Source organism: Drosophila pseudoobscura, chromosome 4 (genome assembly GCF_009870125.1).
Source record: "Drosophila pseudoobscura strain MV-25-SWS-2005 chromosome 4, UCI_Dpse_MV25, whole genome shotgun sequence".
NCBI lineage: Eukaryota > Metazoa > Arthropoda > Insecta > Diptera > Drosophilidae > Drosophila > Drosophila pseudoobscura.
The window spans coordinates 14,299,773-14,316,496 of NC_046681.1; the positions used below are offsets into that span (position 1 = coordinate 14,299,773).

A 16,724-nucleotide genomic window follows, 5' to 3' on the forward strand; every position below is an offset into this window, starting at 1 on the left:
TACAGTGAATGAGAACAAGTATCTTTCGGATACAGACACAGAGCAGCTGTCAAAATACGAATACATCTAGTTAAACGAAAGATTAACTCAGTCATCCACTGCCGCATTTATGGCCTGGGCTACAAGTATATTTGAAAAGTTTTCTTCTATAAAAAAAGACGATGAAGAATCCCATACCCCATTTGAGAGTCATCTTTTGGCCATAATTGTGCTTGTAAAAACAAATTAAACTTCAATTTTGGGCACGGCACCGACTTGGCTGTTGGCTGCTGTCTGGCTGCTTTTGCACGAATGACTTCTCCAGGGATCAGAGGGGATCCATTTGCCCATCCTTCTTTGCCCTGGTCGTGGGCTTCGTCCTGTGAAAGACGTTAAGCAACTTCCGTTTCCGTTTCAAGTCACTTAGCGGGTTGGTAGCGAGACTTGTGCAAAAGTTTTCAATTGCCTTTTATTATTGTTGCTCCTGGTGTTCTTGTTGCTGCTGGAAACTCAAGTGAAATGCAAATTTATTCAAAATGGAGGCAAATGGAGGCAAAGTTACCGCCTTTGCTGTCCTGTTTGAAAATTCGGAATGTTGGAAGGGCTACGGCTATGACTGCGACTGCGACTGTGAGTGCGATAATTAAATATCATTTTTTTCCCATTTATATTTGCATTTTGTTGAATAATTGTATTTTATTTTAGTCTCCTCTCCATTTATTTTACCTGGCGAAATTAATTCAATTAAAGTCCTAAGAATCTTTGTTCCTCCTTAAAGGGGGTACCAGGACTGTGGCTGAAAGGAAAAAAAAGCCCGGCATTTCCCATTAGCTGCACGCGATTTTCCAATAAAATTCTAATGGCCAAATCAAATTCCCAAAGGAGGAAAGAAAACCAAGGAGAGAGCTCTGCGCAAACTAGACAAAAACGTTGACGGAAATCAGATACAACTATGGATAGTTATCTCAGCGGGTCATCTCTTCACGAAAGGACAATTATTGGTGGACATGCTAATTTGTGCGTGGAAGGACGAGGACAAGGACCCTCACCTGGTAAAGCAGAATACCTCAATATTTGTTGACGGAACGTGATTTGGCGCATTTGCCGTCGCCAGACGTAGCCATAGACATGGCCAGGAGCTGAACATGCGACCGCGCCCAAGAGCAGCATGTCCGAAAGGCAATGGGCGCACCCACAAAGGACTCCGCCACTCACGTATAGAAGAGGATCTCCCGCAGTGCGTTTCTGGAGTAAGGAAATATGCAAAATGGTATGTCCAGGCTGCACAAACAGGCGCTTGACCAGAAGGAGATGGAATCACGAAGCGTAACCCTAGAACACGCAAGCCCAAAAAGGGTTAATTAATTTAATGCCATAACCCGATGGAGAGCCATAGTTGGAGTTCTGCTAACTAGACTTATTGAAACGCCATCAGCAGTCACATTTTTGTATCCGAACGCAGCAAAGTTGCTGCAGAAAATGCAGGAGAAACCATCAACCATATACGGGTATATCTCGTATCCACAATCCATATCTACTCGTAATAGACTCCGCCTTCAAAGACGTGGAAAGCCACACCCACTTAAGACCACTTCCGAGCAGCGTAGCGTCTTTGATGTGAGCTTCGATAAAAAAATAACTTTACTTTCCGAGGAGGGTGGGGATTGGGGGTTTGGGAATGAGAAAACTGCCCCTCGGGCTATGCTTTTGTAATTTTCTGCCGCACAAATTTGACTTTAACCTGGGCCAGAAGAAAGTGGAATTTCCCTTTTCCTTTTTTTGGGCCTTTTCGAGCCCCAATCCTCCCTCCCTATTGGTGGGAAGGGGAAGAAAAAAAGGAGGAGAAGTAAATGATTTTCACAACATGACGTCAATTAAAAGCACTTAGCTGCTAATTAGAAACTCATTTTCGATTAATCAAACCCTTGAGAGAGAGGAGAGGGAGGATGTCAGTATCAGAATATCATCATCTCCTAGAGGGCATCGCGTGCCAGGACGACCGCGATGTCAACGCCAATTGATTACCGTCGCTGGCGTTTGCCCCATTAATAATTCATCTGCAGGATATCGGCTGTTGCCGTTGATTTCAATTGAATGCGAAATGTTGAGCATCGTGTTTCGTGATGCTGCGCCTGCTGCTGCTCTTCCTTCCACTAAATTATCCTAAAAAATTCATCGTCTTCGACTTTCGATGGGGAATTGCTTGGGGACAGGCACAGAACAGGATCACCATCACCATCAACATCAACAGCCTATCCACCTGCCCATTAACTACGCTTAACCTGACGGCATCCTTAGAAGAATACGGGATACGGGCATCCGCAGCACACAGGACACCTATAAACATTAAGTTGTCAATAAAGGTAATTCATTATGTCGCACTCGAATACTCTGGGGAACAGCTCACATCCTCGCTGTATCCTGTATCTTTGTATCTTTGTATCGCTTCTTTTTCGCCTGTGCCCTGTTGCCATTTGACATTCACACTCAACTGCGGTTTCGAAGAATAATAAAATATTCCACTGGATGGGTAATAAAAACGCTTATTGCTGAATGCTCAGGGCTCTCTCTATCTCCACAGGAAAACGCGATGCGGTCGTGGTACTTCGAAGGACTCGAATTGAGTATTAATCGTGACAGGAGACTGTTGGGAGACTTTTGGACAGAGATACACAGCTCCTTTGAGGAATTCAAATGTATATAGCTAAAATTTGTTTGATTAAACTACATGTTGGAAAATTCTCTAGGATGAAAAAAAAAAGAATTGATTTGAAACATCTTCAGGTGTTGCACTAACACAATATTTCATTTAATATTCTAAGGTTTGTTCGTTTGAAGAAGCTCTTTATTTTCTCCTCAAGAGATTCTTATATCTATCAGGAACAAAAAGAGTCCAAATATATTTAAAAATACTCATAAACTCCAAACTTCGATTGGTATGTCTCAAAATTCGATCCCAAAAATGAACGTTGAAATATCTAAGAGCATTCCTCTTACCATTTTCTTTTACCTATTGGCTTGGAAGCTGATGCCGGATTCTACTACTGCTGCAGCACTCGACACTCGCGTGACACGTCAGATCAATTTTTCGAAATATATTTTCTTGAAATTTATTTGCCTGTCATTAGAGTTTTTGCAGGACGTGCCTTGGTCGCATTTTGCAAGTGCTCCACTGGGGACGACTATGTATAACATGGAAGAGCCAGCCAGCAGCCACCATTGGGAGGGGAGAGAGACTGGAGACTCCAGCAGAACGGTGCTCGTACGAGTATCCCCACAAATAGTCACACGATGCGGACGCGGTGAGGTGACTTTTTGCCATCGATTAGGGAGCAGAGAGAGAAAGAGAAGCTATATGGCTGATACTTTTTAACCTCATGGATACGTGTGGCAGACGGTACAGATACACACCCACATACACGTGTGTTTTATGAAAATTGCATTTCAATTGACAAAAACGGGGCGAGTGGAGCATAAAATATGGCAATTTACCGCCTGCCTGCCTGCCTGTCATCCGTGCTCGGTGCTCTCCGCAGGACTCAACTCTTTCTCCGTCGTGCTTTATGCCCCTCCATGCCATATTACGTTGATGAAATTGTTTTCGTTTCGACAATTTTCGTGTGGTGCAGAGGTAGAAGGAGGCAACGCCCGTCCAGGATATTTATTATTTTATTAGCGGCGTGTGTTCCATCGGCGGCAAACCCATCATCCATCCATCCTTGGGAGTGGCGTTGTTTTTTACGGGTGGCCTCTAAACCCTTTTCGTACGCGTACTCGTATTTGGCCAAAAGCCGTGGCCAGGTTGTTATGATAATTAAGTAATGGCTCGGTTCCGTCGACGCTTGGACAGGCGGCCTTAAGTGCTGCCCACTCGACCGTCACACTTTATGCAAACAGGATTCAGGGACTTGGACTGCCGAGTCCTTGTTTTGTGTGTGTTTTGTTTGTTTGTTTGTCTTGGGTTTCTTTTTCCTGTTTTGGAATTGAGCTGTTGTTGTGGTTGGCATGAATAATTACTTGGAAAAAATCGTAAATTCAAACATAGGTTGAGAAGGAATTATGAAGGAAAACTCTTTAAAAAATGTCCATGTCTTCATAAAATATGCTAAGAAAATTATAGAGCTTCAGAAATTCGTTTGAAAATATTTTGCTCATTTCCAGAACCGTTTCCGTTGGCAACAAACGCCTTGAGTACATTTCAAACATTGCATGGGGCAATTATCAATGAAATGTGTTCTTCGATGGCCACAAAACGATTTGTTAAATGATTTTTATTTATGATTTTATGCCCACATGCCACCTCATCAACCAGCCACCAACAAGCCACTAGCCACCAATCGATGATAAAAGAACTGCGCTACGATAAAGGCCGGCCCAAAAATAAGCAGAAAACCCTAAAAACAAACCGCAGAAGTTTTGGCAGGCAGACAGGCGGAGCGGATGGAGCGGAGTCAGGTGATGGTGATTGCCGCCGCCTTGGATTGGGGCTGAATGGGTACTGGGAATGGACTCTGTTCGGGTGTTCTATTGGTAGCAATCAATCGCTTGTAATCGCAACGTGTTATCACTATAGCTTAACACCTTTCGTAAGTCGTAAGCTGGTCAGCAGCGTGTTGTGTTATGTGCTGTGTTGCTACTTTTTATCATCATATCTGAACACAGCAGAATGGTTGAGAGCTGAGAGCTGAGTGCCGAGGGGCACCACACACCCGATGGACTGTGACTGGACTGGGGGCCAAAGTTCAGAGCGCGGCATGGAACAAAAAGACCTTAGTGCTTCCTAATTGCGCACTAAATTAACCCAACCACAGAGCGAAAAATATATACAAAATAAGAACACACTGAAAATAATAATGAATGGGATAGCGAACGGAACGGAACGGGACTACTCGGAATAATATCGGATCGTAAAGCCGTCAGCGCGCATTGAACATGAAATGTACCGCCAATCAAAAAGGCGCACATAAAAATTACCCACCAAATTGCCGAAAAGAAATTAACTCCAAGCCCATCATCCAACCGCCCCCACCACCCGCATGGGAGTATTGTACTTCTCCTCGAAAATTGAAATTGAAATTCAACGTTTGGTGGTTTGCCTCTGGACTGAACAGCACGAATACGTATCGTATCTTGTGGCACCGCCTCTTGTGTCAAAACTGCGGCTGCTGATTTCGAATGCAGTCCCCGAAACCAGCCACGAAGCGAAACAATTCAATTCGCCTCCTCAATGGGAATTATGATTAAACGGGGCAATTTTTTGGGGGTAGTATATCTTATAAAAAGTAGTTAATATGAGATAACGACTAGGAAAAGCATTTTTTGAATGTGGGACAGGACTATCAAAATTTAAGTGATGGTGATAGCTTAATCATTCAAACACTGAATATAAATTTAGATAAATGTTAAAACTGAAAGACAAAATATATATCAGATCGATTAGGATAAATTAAAAAAATATGTATTCATCTAACCTAAGAAAAGAAAGTTATAAAAGCTATGCGTATACGTAACCTCGAAAAGGCCCAAAAAATATTCCTAAAAATGTCCTATAAACATGCTCATGACAATCCCATGGATCCTCTTATCTGCCTGATATTCGAGTACTAACCACTTTTGATCTCCGGTAATTAAAATAAAGCGTGGAGGAGGGTGTGGGATCACTCCCTCCTCCTCCCCACCCTCCTGCATACGCCCCCACAACAACACAACAATCCGCCGACGACGCTTCGGCCGCAATGTCATTGAGAAAACATTTCGGCAGCGACTGGGGCGATCAATTTAAATTAAGCTGAAGATTTTGCTTTAATTAAAAATCTTCAAATACGCTTAATGACAATTAATTGGTCAACATCAGCATCAGCCCCCATCATATCGATGGGGTACCAAGCGGTCTCGATCGGGATTGCAGTGTCATCGCTGTCTATATGTCTGCATATAGGGTCTTGTATGGTCTGTTCTGGTCTGTAGAGTTGTCTGGGATCACCGCCAGATGGCCAACAGTCACGCAACCGTCATAAAATGATCCCAGGAATCGCAATCGGGGGCTTTTCCTCTTTGAAGTTGCGTGTTCCGAATGGAGATTTCTTCGTCGGTTCTTTACACTCGATTTTTGCTTCAATTGAAACAAATCAAACTTGGGTGGCGAAGAGAAGAGCACCGCACCCTTGAAGAATCATCTACTGATTCAATGTTCTGTCAATGATTGGCTTTAGATCTCCTGCGTTCACTGTAAGAATGCCCATTAAATGACTCCACTGGATATTCTTCATTTGCTGAAGACAATAATGAATGAGCCCTTTGAGCTCAATTTAATCTCCTTATGCGTATATTAACAAAGACCTCGCTGACAGTTGGCGAGCATTACTAACCTCGTTACGTTTAATAAATGGTTCCACAACTTGCTATTAACTTTACGACTTAAGAGCGTGTGTCTCTGTTTTAATTATGCCAACAAAAGGTGACTCTAATGACTAGTTATGCACTCTGTGGCCCAATTGGGGAAATGCACATGATAATCTCTGAACTTTACACTCAACAATGGGATAGGGCTTGATGCCATCACCCACCCAATGCCATTTCCGACCAGCTGACGGTCGGTCGCTCGGTCCCTGAAGACAACACAACTGATGGACTGCTGATGACATAATATGCAAATAGAGAGTTCCACAAACCACAACCAACAACACATAAAACACCCTTGGATAGATGTATGCATGAACAACGAGTAGATGTATGGGGGGCTATGGCTACACCTTCTGCTTCCTTCTTAGTCTGACCTGTGAATAGTTTTTAGCTTGATTTCTTTGGGGAATTTCGTCGGTGCAGAGCTCAGCTCAGAGCTCTGGCTGAGCTGACAAAATGAAGGAGTTACTGTCTTTTATACCGAGTTAGAGATGGGACCGTCAGCTGTGACTGGTTTGCTCCATCGCCTTTGAGAGGTTTTTCTTATGTTACAGGTAATACCTAGATATTTGAAAAGATTTGGAAATAAATACTGCTATCCAGTGGAACTCCATTCAGTAATAGATTTGGTAATATGTTTCATTATATAACACAATATAACAAAACACAATAGTTCAGATAAGTATGTACATATCATATCACTAGGCGCATGCCGTGATGGAATATTTTTGTCGTATGGAATATTTGTAGTACGCTCCTAATTCTTTGGTATGATCTTTCATGTTCCTTTTTGTGTTTAATTTGCAGTAGAATTGGCTTGAATTAATATTTCAATTAAATAATAACAAATATATATCATTGAGGATTGAAACTACAATCTATCGCTCATTAACAGAACTCGATATCAAGGTCTAGTTTCACGCTCCCATCTCCAACTCAGAGCCACATTTCCATGGTCCTGCAGTTCATTCCCTCTCGCCCCCCGTTTTACTGCTCGTGATGGCCTTAGTAATTTGCTTAATTACTTTAGCTTGTTAAAAAACCGTTGCTAAAAGTACAATCGCCGCGAAGGTGCGGGCTAATCGCCGCAGCTGAATGAATGAATGAATGTCTGTCTGTCTGTCTGTCTGTTAGCGAGCGAGCTGTGGCCAACGGTATTATTAGGTGACATTTTTGCATAAGCAAAGCGTTCTGGCTGTAATTAAAATAATTACCCCTTCCGATTAACCCAGTTTTGAGGTTCGCTGCTCAATTTGTTGCATTTCGGTAAACAGTCTGTTCCTTTTCCATTAGCCCTCGGAGGTTTTGGTGGCTCTGAGTCCGTGTTTTCTTGGCCCACAACCACAACCCCCGATGTTTTGTTATTATATTGTCACATGTGAACTGAGGCGTGAGCAAAGCGATTACAAAAAGGGTGTGCGGTACAGGGAGAGAAAACAGTGGCAGGATGAGGCAGGATACGGGATAAGGGTAAGGATATGACGCCTTGCGGCGCTGATTGTTCCTTTTGTTGCCTTGTTGCCTTGTCGTAGGTTGCCAAATGTTGCCGAGACTTACCCTTTGATCCCAATCTGGCATAACTCCCACTCCCACCCCATCAGCCCCCCCATTTCCGTGCAAGCCCAACCCCATCGTCGGATCGAACTCCGACATTATCCCATAATTATAGGGCTACCGTATGTTGGGCCGGACCAGGCCGGTGCCACGTGCGCCTTCTGTTCCGCTCTGCTCTTCTGATCCAATACTCCCGTATTTATGCAACAATTTAACCGCAAAATTTATTCATGATTTCGCCAAATTGTTTCCAAGCTTTGTTCTACTCCGAAAAATGTTTTGGGCTGGGCCAACCCTTTTGTCATGCGTTGATGTTGTGGGTAATTTTCAGATTATCAGATTTTGTTTGGCATTAAACGGTTTAAGCGATTGTTTTGGGCACATTGTTGAAGTAAATTGAGAGCACCAAACGGAAGCAGCCGTATTTGTATCAAAAGAATGAAAGGATACAATTACGAAACAGTTCTCCCAAATAATTATATGATGACAAAGGCTTTCGCAATACCTTACAGTAATACATACATAAAATTTACAATAAAGACGTCACTTTTGTTGTACTTAAACTATGCATTACTTCGACATTACTTGAATTTCTTTTGTTCCCCGTTTATACAACCCACTCAACTTCATATAAGCCTTGGCTAATCTGCCTAGCTTAAATCTGCGTTTAAGCACTCTTAGATCTAAGTTTCTCTAGTTTTCTATAATCTTTATTCCAATTCCTAACGATCTATTCACTAATGAAGCTCTCTTTTGACTAGCTCTCTGACTTGTTGAGCAGCATAAACTTCACGATTCCTCGAATATTAGTCGGTTCGGTTATATTCCAGCGCGTCATGCGGCAGCGCTCCTCGGTCGGTTCCGTTTCTGCCTAGGATCAGCGCGTTGCGAGTCTTCGGCTTGACGACCCATCTTATATCTACGATTTTGTAGTTTTCTTCGGCATAACTTTAACAATATTTCCCGCCCTTCTACAAGTTCCTCTATATGTGGTGCCATTTCCATGAACTACTGCAATTACACTTACGACTTCTGCTCCCAATTTCCTTCTCGTTTCTGCTTTCAGCTCCATCCGAATAAGAGAAAAAGACAAATAAAACAGTTAAAAACAATTAAGTTTTTGAAATCATGCAAAAGTTCGAAAATGTCAAACTCCGAAGCGTGAGAAACATTTTTGCAGTGAATGAGATGAGATGATGTTGAATCAAAACTCGGGGAACCGGGGACCGATATTTTTTACAATTAACAAATGCGAATCCCCAGCGTTGCGGGGATTGTGGGAAGCAATATGAAAGTGAAAGAAAGAAATGCCCAATGCACTGAAAGAACAATTGGGAGACAACTATTAATAGAGGATATTGGTAGTCTCATGTAGAATAAGATTCCTGAAATACAGATCTTCACATTCTATATTTTTTCTTGATAATCCATTCATATCTAACCTCCCTGCTATATCTCTTGGATCAGATTTCTTCGTTGCACTTTTTGTGAACAGTGTGAATGTCAAATCGTTTCAGTCATGCGATTTTCTCGCTCAATCAAACCCAACTCGGCTCCAGTCACCAGTCCGATCCGGTCTGGCTTTGGCCTGGGCCTGGGCTCTGGCATTGGTGTCTCCGGAACGTCATGTATCCGTTGGCACTGCCACAGATATATAGATACAGATACAGATAGAGATACTGTAGCCGCATCGTAGTCATGTCACCCTTTTCATTACGTTCCATTAAGAGTGTTGGGGGATTAATTGAATTTAATTGATTTGCCAAAGCAGACTAAATTGGCCACACTGTCTAGATTCCGGGGGCAACAGCGCAACAGATACTCTCGTCTCGGCCCAGACAATTATCCATGAGATACGAGTACGAGTACACGATACATTACACAGTGGGACGAAGGAGACATCCATCGCATGCAATGCGAGCCCCATTGGAGCTTCCATCTCTGTGTTGCTGTCCGTCGGTTGGTGGCTGGTTGGCTGGATAAATTAATGAGCACATGAATTTGGATTCCGACTTTGGGTGCTGCTGTTGATCATCTAACAGTGGTTGCAAATAGTACACACTCACATATATCTAGATATACAGATGTGGCCTATGCACATATGACATCATCAAAACAGTTTGGCTTTTGTGCGGGTGTCTCTCGTTCTCCCATCAGACATTCTGTTCTGTTGTTTTTCTGTGGTTTCTCTTAATTGCACAACGAGCCGTCCACTGTGTGAGCTTCAGATACTTTACGAGCACTCTCCCCATATATTCATACATATATACAGATATATATATAGTTACTGGGATACTCGCACCCTGCGGAGGCGTGAGATCAGCCCAGATGGAGCCGCAACTGGAGTCGTTGCCTTTTCAAGTAACCGCCTTGACACTTTTGACAATGGACAAATGTTAATTATCTGGATTCAGCAGCTCACTCCATGGGACAATTAATGCCAGGAGAGCCCTTCAACGTCTTGGATCTAAATTTAGACTCAAATAATCAAATGGGAGTTTGTTCTAATTATTGTATTGTGTCAGATCTTTATCAAATTAACTTTCTGAGATCAGCTAAGCAATGGACATCTTAATTTTTAACAAGAGCATCAACTTTTAAACATTTTCCCCAAATATTTTGAGGGCAGTGAACGATGACTTTTTTCAAGTTAATTGGGAAAAGATAGCAGCACCTTTTGTCTAATGGATAGCAGAGTCTTCTCAGTAGTTCCAACACTAGTTAAGAATATGATAATATGGTGTGTACTCTGAAAATAAAATAATCTTAGCTTCCATCAACAAAGACACATAATCTTAATTTAATCTTATGGATCACAGATCATGGATCACAGAGCATGATAATTTAATTAAATAATTTCCACGATTATTCTTAGCTGTTTCTGGCTAAATCATAGAGAGAATTTGTATTTCTTTACATTTTTGCAATATATTTGAAGGAAATAATAAACGACGATTGAAGGTTTAAAGGATCCCTCTCACTACAGGAGTTTTGATTGACTCAGTAATTTATAGTCTGGATTCTGTAATTTCAAATTAATTCATTTAATTTTTCAATAACGAAGAGTCAAAAGTTATTTAATCCATTATTTGATAGTAGTTAGCATTCGAAATTTTATATTTTTATATTTTAAAGATTTAAACTCTTAAAAAATGCAAAATAAAAATACTTAAAAAAAGATTCAAATAAATGTTCAGTCTTTCAAAATATTCAATTTCATGAAGTAACATCAAACTGAAGTCCTGTCCGTAAATCATAAATACCAAACAAAAACTGTTTTCAATATACAGTGAATATTTAGTGCATTTAACTCTCCTTTGATTGCTTTTGGGACCTGAAAACCGTGCACAAAACCCCATTCATTGTTTACATTGAAATCACTATTTAATTATTTAAAAGCGCAGCGAAATGGAGAGACAGGACAGGTATAAAGAGAGATACATATGTCTGTATAGCTGTATTGGACATATAGAGCTCTGTATTTTTGTTGGGTTCTGCTAACTAAATAAAGCAGAATGTGCGCAAATATATTTGTTCGATTTGTATTTGTTTTACCTTGATTTGGTGGAGCAGAAGGCCCCCAAGCCGATGATGGCTCCGCCCAGAACATGGCTCTACCATTTGTAGTATTTGTTATCTTTCGGTTTTCGGTTTTAATTTTTTTATTTTTTTGTATATATTTTTTGGCATAGGGCTGTGCTCCTTCCGCACACAGAAACGAATGTGGGGCACCTCGCACCTCCCATTCCCACCCACGGAAGCTGGTCGGCGGCCACCAATTGGGGGTTCCACTGTGGGACCGGCTCCTCCCACTCGGCATTGGGGCAATCCAATCACCGCTCACTCGCCACTGCGCATGGTGGGGCTGCCGTCTGAGGAGGAGGGCCTGTTGGGGGTGGGAACGGTGACTGCGATTGCGCCTCTGTTTTCAGTGATAACAAATCTTTATCGGCGCAATGGTTGCTTATCTGGCCACGAATCGAAAATCAATCGATTCAATCGAGTTTCGTTTGTTTGGTAATTAGCTTTTGGACACTGTTGTTCTTTCTCTCTCTGTCTCTTCCTCTCCCTCTTCCCCATTTCGTTTCGTTTTCTTTTCATTTTCCATTTATTTTTCGGTCTCTAGATATTGTGGGGGGAGGGTTTGGAAAACATAAAAACTGTTATAAATACACGGTGATTGAAATCGGGTCAATAGGTTTAATTTAAGTGTTTATATAATCGATTTGCGAACAGCCGATGAAAATACCTCGACGGGGGCTTATATACCCAAAATGGTAGATCATCTTGGAAAAACATCTATAGATCAGGTCTTAATATTGTGATTGGGAGACGCTGGCAAATATATTAAGTAAGATTTCGACAGAGGTAGATATCATTCCTGTACAGGAACTTATTGTTATCCATAAATGTCTCTGAAACCTTATTCCATTAAATATTTTGCTCCCGAAAGAATGGATCAATCTGTAAGCTTTTCCCCTGACACCCCATCGCAAAGCCAGAGAGTAGTTCCTTTCACCACAAACGTGTGACCATTAAATAAATACCACAGTTACAGTTACGAGTATATCTGAAAGTTTATCTCTCTATCCGTATGGCCAAAGGTAGTCCCAGCAAACAGAACAGAACGTAAAGAAGTCGTAAAAATAATTACAACTTATCAATAAATTCGAGCACTAACCTCCAGACCGGTAGACTCCGTGTCGCCATCCGCAGAGTTCTCCTTCCCTTTTGCAGAGTACTTTACGGAGTATGTACTTCTCTCTGCCCAGCCCTGCGCTCTTCCCATTCTCTATTTACATTGGGTGGTCGGTCGCGTTTACATGTTGTAAATTATACAAATATCGATCAACAAAGGTGCAAACAAATTCACCTACCAAGTGGGAAGTTCCAGCGGAGATCTATGGTATCCGATGGTGGTACCATACAGGGGCTTTATTCCAAAACTTTAAAGATCTTTTGACGCGGCTTGATGGGGATCTGAAATAAAGAAAGCAATGTTTGGAAATATCAATAGATCGTACATTCTTGGTCCTGCAATTCCCGATTTGGTTTAAGCTTAATATTTAACATAGTATTTCTCATTTGAGGATTATCTTATTGTTAAAGGAGCGCCTGCAGCAGATACCCTATATTTGGGCACATAGGAACAGGAACCCGTACAATGTCAATAATTACAATACAAATTGCTGTTTGTATAAATCGGGTCATAAATATTTATACACATTTCCCATTTACGCGTTTTCTCTTTCGATCTACGGTGCAAGGCAGCAGTACCAGTACTACTATGTAGTTACAGCCATGGTTTACAGAGAGTGGGAGTAGGGGGCTGTGGGTGCTATAAAACCGGAGTTTTATTTCAATCTGCCGCCTCTAGGTTAAATATATGGGCCTATCGACGACTACAGCGCAATCGATCTGTAACCCACCATCGCGTACCGAGGCTCTGATGATTAGATAAGACCCCCCACCCAGAGTCAGAGGCAAAGGCATAGGCAGGGGCAGAGAGGCTCGTCCCCAACGCCCGTGCGTTCACGCTTTCCACGGTTCAAAGTCAGTCACGAGTCAGTCAGAGAGTAGATCCAGAGGCAGAGGCTACTCATCCTGTTTATGCATCTAGAGCCCATCCCATGGCTGCGTTGAGCCCACACGAGCACAGCCCTGAGCAGCAACGAACTATCGATCTATAAAGAAGCACTAAATCAACAGTCGAACACCGAACACCGCCGCAGCGGAATGGAGTGGAGTAAGAGCTATAAATAAATTATTTATAGCTTCGGTGGTGGAATGGAATGAATATTGCCACCACACCACACAGAGGAACACAATACGAGTAGATGGATCGCTGACTGGTATCGGCTCCGGCACGGGTACGGGTTTCGTATCGGGTATGGGTATCGGGTACCGGTTCTATGGTTGCATAGACCAGACGCTGAGGCAGAGGCGGAGGCGGAATGCACTGCAGACCAAAAGCGAACAAACGAAAATTACTTTGATAACCGATTGTTGAGTGTGTGTTGATAACTGATAGCCATGTTATTATTAAGGGCCATTAAAATTCTGATTGAAAATTCATGTCAAAAATATATTTTATTATCCATTGTAAAAGTTCATTTCATTTTAGTTCAGTTCATGATTACAACCGGGCAATATACATACGTATAGAATCCAATCGCATCGAATCATATCGTATTGGATCCAATCGAATCGAATCGTACAGAAACGTTTTTGCTCACAGGCGAGTATGTAGATAGCGTTTTCAAATAAAAACCTGAGTTATACAGTTATCAGACTACCTACCATACATGCATGTCTAACTTAAAGACACAATGTAAGGTCCGTTATGGGCTATGACTTTATCATATAAAACCAGAGAATCGAAGATATTGGAAATTTTTTTAGAATACTGTTTAATTCGGTCGAATAATCTTCATATTTGGCCTGGGAGCATATTTAAGCACTTTTGGAATATCATCCACCATTCATTACTAAAAATTAGGAATAATATATCATAAATGTGTTCAACAGTAATGAGAGCTCTTCCATGCAATAACGAAGATTTCTACCTTACAATTTTTGGCTTCTGAAGTCTTCAGTAAAATATAATTAAATCTGATCTGCAATGTAATCATCTTCCCCTTTTAAACGTATTAAAAATAAATATATTTCTTCAGGTACATCCACTTCATCAACACGAATGAAAAAGCCTATTAAAAGTTTTGTAGCCGTGCTGCAGATGCCGATTCAAAATTCTATGTAAAAGTGCGCAAAGTCAACATCCAAGTATGATCTACTCATCCAGGCCTACAACATAGTTTTTATCTCTTACAAAAGACAAAAGATCATCCCAAAGAACTGTCACATAACCTATACCAACTTCCTCCACACCATTGCCCCAGACATCTTAAGCTCGTTTCTAGTTCCACATACATTCCTTTAGATCTTAATGGATGCACGTCACTCTGTACCGATTCTGGATGTCAGCCAGATTTGTAGTTCTCTAATTGGATCTTTGGCGGAGTGACAGAATGGGAAGAATGGAACCAAATCGAGGGGAATCGGAACCAGAGCAGACCTCATTTTGTTCACACTCCACCCTCCAAGCCTCGCTGCACTAAATTTAGTGTGTAATTCTTTAAATCGTTGCCATGTGTTGGCCAAAACTAAGTGACACAAATACTTTGCACTCGAAGCTGGGATCTGGAACGAGCCGGGAAATTCTCGTATTCAAATCTGTGACGAAAACATCGGGAGGAATGTGGGAGCTCGGGGGCTCGTAACACTTATTTATGTGCCCGATGAAATGGGAACATTAGCTCTGTGTGTTTTGTAAATATTTGTCATAATTCCGAGATGGGGGACGACGACAACGACAACATCGAAGCGACATGTGCGACGATCCACCAGACAAAAAACCAGACGCCCTGCCCTGTCTTAGGGAGCATTTGGGGAGAGATCTGCCACTGCCACTGCCACTGCCTCTGAATATTTGTACTCCAAGTAGTGCTTTTAATGTCGCAATTAAATGCATGAGTTTTTAAAAATTAGATGCCTGTCAAAAATTTCTTATTTATGGGACACAAAAAGCTTTGTTCAAAAGAAAAAAAGAGTCCCCCTGAAGCTTAGAAGCTAAAAAAAACGATTGGGGTTGCATTATAGTCGGGTCTGAAAAGATCCATGAGAAATCTGTGACTTGTTGTACGGTAATTCTCATCATGAATATGGAGATCTAGCAGACAGGGAAATATTGATATTTAGAGGGGGCTTTCTAGGTCAATCCAAATGATTTCAATGTGCTACAAGTTCTCCTAACATCTAAATTCTTAATACAGCTTTTAATATAAAATAATCTTGGAGATTAAATAGATATTTATCAACGGTAAATAGTTTCTAGTGGATTTTTCTACGATTAACTACGGATGGTGAACTTTGTACTGAGTGCACCATACATAGGAGATCTAAGTAGTCTAAGTATTCCGTATTCTAAGATCGGACGAACCAGCGACGTATGTGTAGAGAGCCTTTGTTATATAGGGGTCGTCAAATTCCTTTGACCACCTCTTTATAAACCTAAGCACAGCCCATGGCTTTATTTACCACGGTAGAAATATGCTCAGAAAACTTTAGGTTGGTGTCTAATAAATCCCCAAGATCATCCACCAGGGTAGTTCTCTCAAGTAAAGAACCGCATAGGGTATAGGGAGCCAATTAGCATTTCAAACAAAAAGATTACCTAAATTTAAAAGGTACGACATTGGAAAGATCTGCCATGTCCGACTTATTTTAAACGAAACTTCAGTCTGTCGGTAAGAATATTTACCCAGAATAAAGTAATAGATAAAAGATGTGCAGATATTTTCTGAGTGGAATGACTGGAACGACTCTCCCTAGTACAATTGTGATCCACCTCCTATCACCATTCCTGACATTCTCCCAACTAAAATCACTTAGCACCCCCTCCAGTTTTTATCGAAGAAGGAAACCCATTGAAACCACCTCGTTTTATGGGGGAAATGGTTTCCATTTGAAGTTATGGCCAGAAACCAATTGCGAATCGCGAATGCCAACTCAAAGTCACACACACAAAGCGAAAAGGTAATTGGGGGATAGAAATGCTATGCTCTGTACAAGTGTGAAAGCTTTTGCCGTGTGGTGGCGCAACACTTGAGTGCCGTCAAGGGGGGTGTGTGGCAGTGTGGAACCACTTGAAATTAAATGGCGTGGGGCACTTCAAATGGTACTGGAAGACAACAGCGATTACAACAAAGCGATGGATGGCCACGAAAGAT

General features: G+C 41.6%; 1 protein-coding gene across 1 annotated transcript in view; it reads right to left on the reverse strand.

The window, feature by feature from the left end:
* The window catches only part of LOC26533542 (uncharacterized), a 56,872-nt gene that overhangs the window by 6,702 nt on the left and 33,446 nt on the right, over positions 1 to 16,724 (reverse strand). The window contains exon 3 of the mRNA XM_033380857.1: positions 12,617 to 12,915. Coding sequence (XP_033236748.1) covers positions 12,871 to 12,915 — 45 coding nt within the window. The 3' untranslated portion in view covers positions 12,617 to 12,870. The remainder of the gene's footprint in view (positions 1 to 12,616; positions 12,916 to 16,724) is intronic.